Source organism: Haliotis rubra, unplaced genomic scaffold (assembly GCF_003918875.1).
Source record: "Haliotis rubra isolate DU_JTF1 unplaced genomic scaffold, ASM391887v1 Scf144, whole genome shotgun sequence".
Classification (NCBI taxonomy): domain Eukaryota; kingdom Metazoa; phylum Mollusca; class Gastropoda; order Lepetellida; family Haliotidae; genus Haliotis; species Haliotis rubra.
In genome coordinates, this window is record NW_025765381.1 from 1,048,872 (window position 1) to 1,057,743 (window position 8,872).

Here is an 8,872-nt window from a genome sequence, read left to right on the forward strand (position 1 = left end):
AAAATGTATATGATCAGGGATAATCTACAGCTTCTTCTACGTCTTCTATTCTCCCTGATATGATATAATATGTATATTGCATAAGCTCAACAGCGGCACTGTTCAGCCCTACTTAATGTCTTACGAAAATGTATTGTGAGTAGCTGTGTATTTTAATGAGATCAGGGGACGGTCAACAAATAATAAGTCAGTACGTGTTTAGGCGAGGGTCGTGAACATGATGAACAATGATAGTATTATTGGGGAGGGTTGTGACAAAATTGACCGAATAAAACGTATTTTATGCACATGGTCTTTTCAGGGTATGTACAAGGATATGGGGAGGGTCGTCTAAAAAGACAAGCATTTTTTTGGGGTGGGTGGGGGGGTGGTGGTGGTGATATTTTTCATTATACTTATGCATCAAACTTCACCGTCCCAAACAAGCAGAGAAAATTCGAATTCGAATTCTCTTCAGCAACCATATTTGTCGTAAGAGGTGACTAACGGGATCGGGTGGTCAGGCTCGCTGACTTGGTTGACACATGTCATCGTATCCCAGATGCGTAGATCGATGCTCTTTCTGTTGATCACTGTATTGTCTAGTCTCAACCACCGTTTAATAACTGATCGCTCTAGACTTGAGATGCGTGAGGTTGTCTCAAATGAAATGTTGTTCATAGAGTAATTGGGAATGTCCAGCCTCATTTTTCTTTTCAAATTAACAGGAAACATTGAATGCTATCATTGTGTAAATGTCGCTTTAAAAACATAAATAGTATTCACATATATTCGACTGTTAAATATTTTATTTCACAGGGATAACCTTGATTGTTTTTACTGTTCAAAGTCCATCCTGGGATAAATGTATGCCTTTTAATTATTTTGAACACTTTTGAATTATTTTGAATAATTACAATTCCAGTGTGATCAGTTTTCTTTCATTGGCAAACGACCCGTGAAGGTCGGGTTAGAATTGATCTTCAGTAACCCATGTTCGTCGTAAGAGGCGACTAGCGGGATCGGGTGGTCAGGCTCGCTGACTTGGTTGACACATGTCATCGTATCCCAATTGCGTAGATCGATGTTCATGCTGTTGATTGTTTGGTCCAGACTCAATTATTTACAGACCTCCGCCATATAGCTGGAATATTGCTGAGTGCGGCGTAAAACTAACCTCACTCACTCACTCATTGGCACACTATTTCAGTTAAGTTTCAGCTCAGTCTTCGCGTCTTTTCTTAGTCAAGTGGTTGAAGCATTTGTTCGTCACGCTGAATACCCATGCTCGTTTCCCTCGTATATACAAAGAGAAACCCATTGGTATCCCGCACTGACTTTGCTGAAATATTGCTGAAGTCATATTGCTCGCTCGCTCATTCGCCCACTCCCTAATACAATCTGTTTGGATTCTGGCCTAACTTTTTGCACTTATATACGGATTACAGTATCGGGAGTGTGATAATGATCCCGAGATATCCAGAACCAGACGTCGTTGTAATGTCTAGACGAATAACATAGACAATTCTGCAATAATAGCGGTACGCAGTTTAGCAATAAACGTTAAACATTTGGAGTTATGCCCCTTCTCGTTTGACCGAAATGGCGGATAAGTCAAGGTATAAACTTTAAAGTTTTATAAGTAAAGTATTTATAGATATGAAACCGAAGGCTTTGTTGATGCTTACGCTTAGCAGGAAACAGTTAGTTTAATTGTGTCGCCGGTAATAAATAGCTAGGATGTGTTTGTTTGCGTGATGTCAATTATATAAAAACTAAACTTTTGAGGTGTTTCACTCAAAAAACGATTTAATTGTTCCTGCACAAAGCCTTTGTAAACAGTAAGTCAATGGCAGTGGTAGAAACCAACATTGGTACCACCGTGTCTGTTGTGAAACTGTTCTTGTGGTTGATGAATTTGATATGTTAGTATTATTATTTATAAACACAGCCCAGGAAAGATCAGCTGATTTAGCTCTATCACTATCAGTACATTTTGTCAAATTATATTAGATCTAGTTTTGAACAGCAACTGGGTGCCATTCAGTGTATCATTTAAAGATGCAGACTAAGCTAAAGATACTTGTAGCTAATGTTTGATTACCACTAATTATTGTTTCATGATAAAATAATCTTCATATTTCTAGGTATGCCATACCTTGTCCTTGAAGGTATTTGTAATGGTGTGTCCGGTATCCCATGCTTTTAAGAACCAATGCCAGGTGATCACATTGTCTGCCTTGGTGTTCTGTCAGATTTCTAGTCATCTTGAATCAAGGAGAGGGATCATTGCTGTTGTCTTAAAGTTAAAGGGGCACAAATCTGGGGCAATTCCCCGGGACTGATTGTTGCTTTTGTTATTGTTTTGGGGTTTTTTCACGCGGGTACCCTGATCATATCCAAGCAAATGAGCAATCTTGACTGGTTCATGACCTGTGCTGCACCACCTGTAAGTGCAATTGCTATAAAAGGGCATATCCTCACATCCATCAACTAAAGATGTACAGTTTTGTCTTGGAATTATTTGAGAAATGTAGTCATCTTTGTGACCCCTCAATATTTCAGTTACATTGCAAACTCGCTGCAACATATGATGAATATTCCAAAGGCTTTTTATCTCCCAGTGACTAAATATGTTAGGATTGAAAGGAAACAGAAGTCAATGTATGTCTTTCTAATTTTGGCTTATAATCCTAGCACATGACTTCTTTGAGAGGCATTTTAGAAGTTGTATAGATGAAGGAAAACCAAGTTCTATGGATCGTCAACTTCTTTATTGCAATGAGTGTGACGTTTCGGTGTAGGTACTAACACCGTTATCAGACAATATGCAGAATGAGTTTATACAATACATGTAGATGAGTTGATGTACACTGAGATGGTAATCGTGAGTTGAAGAGAGTAGGTTGATGTACACATGGATTGGTTGTGATTACAATACACAAGAGGGAACACAGAAGCCAATTGGACGAGTTATGGGTGGATTACTGGTGATCTCTAATTAGGTGGTGATAGGCTGAGGAGATAAAATAACCTTGATCCCGGTTCATGGTGGGGCTGAAGTGTTGGATTTTTATGGCTTCAAGAAGTTTCCTAATCTTGTAGTCTGATCGGTTAGTTTCTAGGATGTGGATGTTGTCCCAAAGGATGGCATGGCCAGGGTTGGCTTGGGTGTGGTTAGCTATGGTGGATTTTCTTTTTTCTGGACTTAAGTTTTGTGTTCTTTAATTCGTAGAGGGAGAGGGCGGGATGTTTCACCTATGTAAGAGTCTCCACATTGGCAATTGATCTGGTAGACTGCCTCTGTGGGGTCTTCTTTAGTTGTTGATGGGGGTTTGCCTGTGGCTTGGGGAGGTTTTGGATGGACTTGCCTTTCTGGAACAGAACGTCTATACCTGCTTGCTGCTGAAGTAGTCGTCTTATCTGGTGGCTGACTGCTGGGACATACGGGATACTTATTACGAAGGGTGCTGATTGCTGACGGGGTGATTTATCTCTTGGGTTAAGGATGGATCTGATGCTGTTGTTAACTAACTTCTGGGGGTACTGGTTATAATGGATGAAAACATGGCGGAGGTGGTTTAGTTCGATTTCTAGGGCTTCTGTTGTCGAGCAGATGTTCTTGGCTCTTCGGGTAAGGGTGGAAATGATGCCTTTCTTGACCTGCAGAGGGTGATTGGAGGTGAAGTGGAGATATTGGTCGGTATGAGTGGGTTTCCTGTAGCCAGTGGTGGAGAGCTTGTTTTCTTGTTTCTGTACCAGGATGTCGAGAAAAGGGAGTTTGTTGTCAGATTCTTCCTTGAACTAGTATTGTTGACATGGAAAGGATACTACATTCCCAACATACACTTACCACACATTTATGAATTTATCAATTAATATCTAAAAGATGCTATAAGAAATATGTGGATAGCATATATGCAGTCCCTCATGTGCTAATGTTTATGTTGACATGAATCCTTGCATATGATGAAAATGACTAACATTTCAATGAAAAATGGTACGTCATACATTATGGGGATAAAGGCCCATTGAACATGGTGGAAAGTGTTGGCTGCATACTGATATCTTTGTAAAGTTCTTAAAATATAAACATTTAGAGTTTTTAAATAACATGGCTACTATGTTTATTGTTAAAACTACTTTTTTTTCCAATGACTGATCCATTTCTGCATTTATCTTTATGAAATTAGATTTGTGTTGTGCGTCTGTTTTTAGCTTTTATGAAATTTTCCATTTTATATTTCTTTCTCTTGATTAAGATTTTCGGCATTTTCAAAATCTCTTCAGGTTAAATCATTCCTCAAATGTTTATGGTCTATAGATGTGAATGTCTACCATTGCTCAATACTTTAAAGTCAGTTGATCTAAAGGCAATTGTTCATGAAGGAACATGTTTATCTCCAGCTGTAAACACTTGCCATAAACCAACAAGGAATCAGGAATTATCTGTCAGAAGTGAATTAATAATATAGCAGGGGTGGAAATAACCCATTGCCCGACGCCCGAGTCCAGTGTTTTTTTCCGTCGGGCAAGCAATTTTGTATATCAAACTGTACCGGTGTCCAGTTGACTTTCCAATATTAATTATGTTGTTTATATAAAAAATCAACAAGAAAACTGACGGTATAGTGGAAAAAATATCAGGGCAAGTGATTTTACATATGCCACCGTACCGGAGTACACTAGCAATTTTAAAGTTATTTCCACCCCTGTACAGTTCCTGAGCCTTCAAGAGGGGCAGATAATCTATCATTCTGAGTTTTGAGTACCAGTAGGTTATTCTGTGTGTAATTCACTCTCAGTTTAATGAAGAAATGAAACTAAACATTTGTGATATTAACACTACGAGAAAGTTCACTGAAGTCTATTATTGTCCACATGACATTATGAAATTGGTTTGTGACATCAGGGAAAAATGGATTCCATCATTCTCATCATTGTGTGTTTGTTTCTAGTTTAATGCCACACTCAGCAGTATATTCCAGCTATATGATGGCAGTCATTAGATAGCTGAGTCTGGACCAGACAATCCAGTGATTGCCATCATGAGCATGAATCTTAGCAATAGACAAGCATCAACCAAGTCACTGATCCTGACCACCCAATCCCATTAGTTGTCTCTTAACACAAGCATGGGTTGCTGAAGACCAGTTCTAACCCATATCGGGGCGATGGGGTAGCCTAGTGGTTAAAGCATTCACTGGTCACGCTGAAGGCAAGGGTTCGATTCCCCACATGGGTACAATGTGTGAAGCCCATTTCTGGTGTCCCCAATGTGATATTGCTGGAATAGTGCTAAAAGCGGCGTTAAGCTAAACTCACTCACTCACTTTAACAGATCTTCATGGGTTTCCCAACAGTGAATTAGTCTGACATCATAATGAAGATATGCTTTAGCTAACCAGTCAGCACTATTTGTTGTTTAACACTGCACTGAGAATCACCACATTCACTTAAAAGATATTTGAAAGTTCCATGCACTTTGAATGAGTCTTCAACCCTTGCTTGCATCTGTTACTATCACTTTGTGTTATTTTTAACCAACGGGATCGGGTCTTCAGAAGTGGTCCTCTGACTATGTGGTGAGACACGAGAGATGTTCCCATCTGTTACTATGCACTTGTGTCACTGGATTGTCTGGTCAAGGGTATGTTTGTTTACAGAAGTGGTAGCTCCGAATATTGTGGTAGTACGAGAGATGTGCATCTGTTACTATCACTTTGTGTTATTGTTTAACCAAGGGTATGTTTCTCTTCCAGAAGTGGTCCTCCCGTATGTGGTAGTCACGAGAGATGTGCATCTGTTACTATCACTTTGTGTTATTGTTTAACCAAGGGTATGTTTCTCTTCCAGAAGTGGTCCTCCCGAGTATGTGGTAGTACGAGATGTGCATCTGTTACTATCACTTTGTGTTATTGTTTAACCAAGGGTATGTTTCTCTTCCAGAAGTGGTCCTCCGGTATGTGGTGTGTGTCTGTTAGTCACTTTGTGTTATGTGCATCTGTTACTATCACTTTGTGTTATTGTTTAACCAACCAAGGGTATGTTTCTCTTCCAGAAGTGGTCCTCCCGAGTATGTGGTAGTACAGAGATGTGCATCTGTTACTATCACTTTGTGTTATTGTTTAACCAAGGGTATGTTTCTCTTCCAGAAGTGGTCCTCTCCCCAGTATGTGGTAGTCACGAGAGATGTGCATCTGTTACTATCACTTTGTGTTAGGGTATGTTTCTCTTCAGAAGTGGTCCTCCGAGTATGTGGTAATACGAGATGTGCATCTGTTACTATCACTTTGTGTTATTGTTTAACCAAGGGTATGTTTCTCTTCCAGAAGTGGTCCTCCGGTATGTGGTAGTGCGAGAGATGTGCATCTGTTACTATCACTTTGTGTTATTGTTTAACCAAGGGTATGTTTCTCTTCAGAAGTGGTCCTCCAGTATGTGGTAGTAGTACGAGAGATGTGCATCTGTTACTATCACTTTGTGTTATTGTTTAACCAAGGGTATGTTTCTCTTCCAGAAGTGGTCCTCCCGAGTATGTGGTAGTACGAGAGATGTGCATCTGTTACTATCACTTTGTGTTATTGTTTAACCAAGGGTATGTTTCTCTTCCAGAAGTGGTCCTCCCCAAGTATGTGGTAGTACGAGAGATGTGCATCTGTTACTATCACTTTGTGTTATTGTTTAACCAAGGGTATGTTTCTCTTCCAGAAGTGGTCCTCCCGAGTATGTGGTAGTACGAGAGATGTGCATCTGTTACTATCACTTTGTGTTATTGTTTAACCAAGGGTATCTTTCTCTTCCAGAAGTGGTCCTCCGGTATGTGGTAGTACGAGAGATGTGCATCTGTTACTATCACTTTGTGTTATTGTTTAACCAAGGGTATGTTTCTCTTCCAGAAGTGGTCCTCCCGAGTATGTGGTAGTACGAGAGATGTGCATCTGTTACTATCACTTTGTGTTATTGTTTAACCAAGGGTATGTTTCTCTTCCAGAAGTGGTCCTCCCGAGTATGTGGTAGTACGAGAGATGTGCATCTGTTACTATCACTTTGTGTTATTGTTTAACCAAGGGTATGTTTCTCTTCCAGAAGTGGTCCTCCCGAGTATGTGGTAGTACGAGAGATGTGCATCTGTTACTATCACTTTGTGTTATTGTTTAACCAAGGGTATGTTTCTCTTCCAGAAGTGGTCCTCCCGAGTATGTGGTAGTACGAGAGATGTGCATCTGTTACTATCACTTTGTGTTATTGTTTAACCAAGGGTATCTTTCTCTTCCAGAAGTGGTCCTCCCGAGTATGTGGTAGTATGAGAGATGTGGTGGTATGTGCATCTGTTACTATCACTTTGTGTTATTGTTTAACCAAGGGTATCTTTCTCTTCAGAAGTGGTCCTCCCGAGTATGTGGTGGTATGAGAGATGTGCATCTGTTACTATCACTTTGTGTTATTGTTTAACCAAGGGTATGTTTCTCTTCCAGAAGTGGTCCACCCGAGTATGTGGTAGTACGAGAGATGTGCATCTGTTACTATCATTTTGTGTTATTGTTTAACCAAGGGTATCTTTCTCTTCCAGAAGTGGTCCTCCCGAGTATGTGGTAGTACGAGAGATCTACGAACATGAGGACGCACAGGAGGAATTTGAGCTTGAGCTGGAGAAAGCTCTGGATGCTAATGCCAAGATAATCATCATAGAACCTTCCAAACTCGGTGACGAGACAGCCCACTGGATCAGTGTAGGCAACTGTCTGCACAAAACATCAGTCCTTACTGGACTGGGTGCTCTCATATCAGGAGGATGCTGGCCGGAGAGAGGATTGCTGTTTCTGCCCCTCGGTTCTTTGAGTGTATTGTGTGCTGGGGTATATGCCATCTCCTGGCAGTTTGATCCGTGTTGTAAATATCAAGTCGAACACAATAAGAACCGCATTAAGAAAATCCCAGTGCATACATTGACTACTACCACTCCTGTGGTGTTGGTTAGACGAGACGACAAACGGCGCAAACTACTTCACAATGCTGTGTCGCTTTGTGCTGGTGCTTTCTGTGCGTGGAAGATATATCAGTGGTATATAGAATAGTGGTTCCGTATGCAATGCCTATGATGTCAAACTATAACAGCAGAAACAATAGGGTTGTTGTCGATGAGAAATATCCTGCAACTTGTGCCTCGATGACTGAGCGTGTGGACAGATTTCAAGGGTGATGATGTGTGCAGTGTTTTGTCTGTGAGGGCTTAATTGTATAAAGTTACCTCTTCAAGATTTGTATAGATGCCGAATCAGAAAGTTGCACCTTTTACCCTCGAGTGAAACTTCGAGAGCCATGTCCTTCATGGTTCAACCTGAAAAACATATTTTTGGGAACCTTTGACATATAATACTTATACCATTGATTAGCAAAAGCTATTATATTTGAGTATTTTCAGATAACGAAGACTCTTTGTTGAAAAAAATTCAGGGAATGAATTATTCACATGTTTATTGACCAGTTATTAAAATGTGTTCAATTGTAGTGTTTGTGATGTCTTTATACACGGTACTAGTTTTAAGAATTTGTCTTTTAATTACTTTTTTACTCAGTAATAAGTTTATAAGTGTCATATCTATGCATTAAAGTGGGGCAAGACGAGTTGCTCACATGCAGAGTTATGTCCCTTATACAGGGATCCAAGAAAATGTGTGTCTTCTCAGCACAGTGAGTGAGTTTAGTTTTACGCCACTTTTAGCAATATTCCAACAATATCACAGTCCTTAAGGGGACCAGAAAATGGGCTTCACATACAGTGAGTGTACCCATGTGGGAATCAAACCCACAGGTCTTCAGGGTGACAAGCGAACGCTTGNCAACCACTAGGCTACCCCACGGCCCCCTGTCAGCACAGTACTCTCATGCA

General features: G+C 40.3%; 1 protein-coding gene across 1 annotated transcript; it reads left to right on the plus strand.

The window, feature by feature from the left end:
- Nucleotides 1–1,565: 1,565 nt before the first annotated feature.
- On the plus strand, nucleotides 1,566–8,490 carry LOC124269332 (transmembrane protein 11, mitochondrial-like). Its single transcript, XM_046704346.1, has 2 exons — nucleotides 1,566–1,598; nucleotides 7,553–8,490. Exons 1-2 carry the CDS (start codon nucleotides 1,582–1,584, stop codon nucleotides 8,055–8,057), a joined length of 522 nt encoding a protein of 173 aa, XP_046560302.1. The 5' UTR covers nucleotides 1,566–1,581; the 3' UTR covers nucleotides 8,058–8,490.
- Nucleotides 8,491–8,872: the final 382 nt, after the last annotated feature.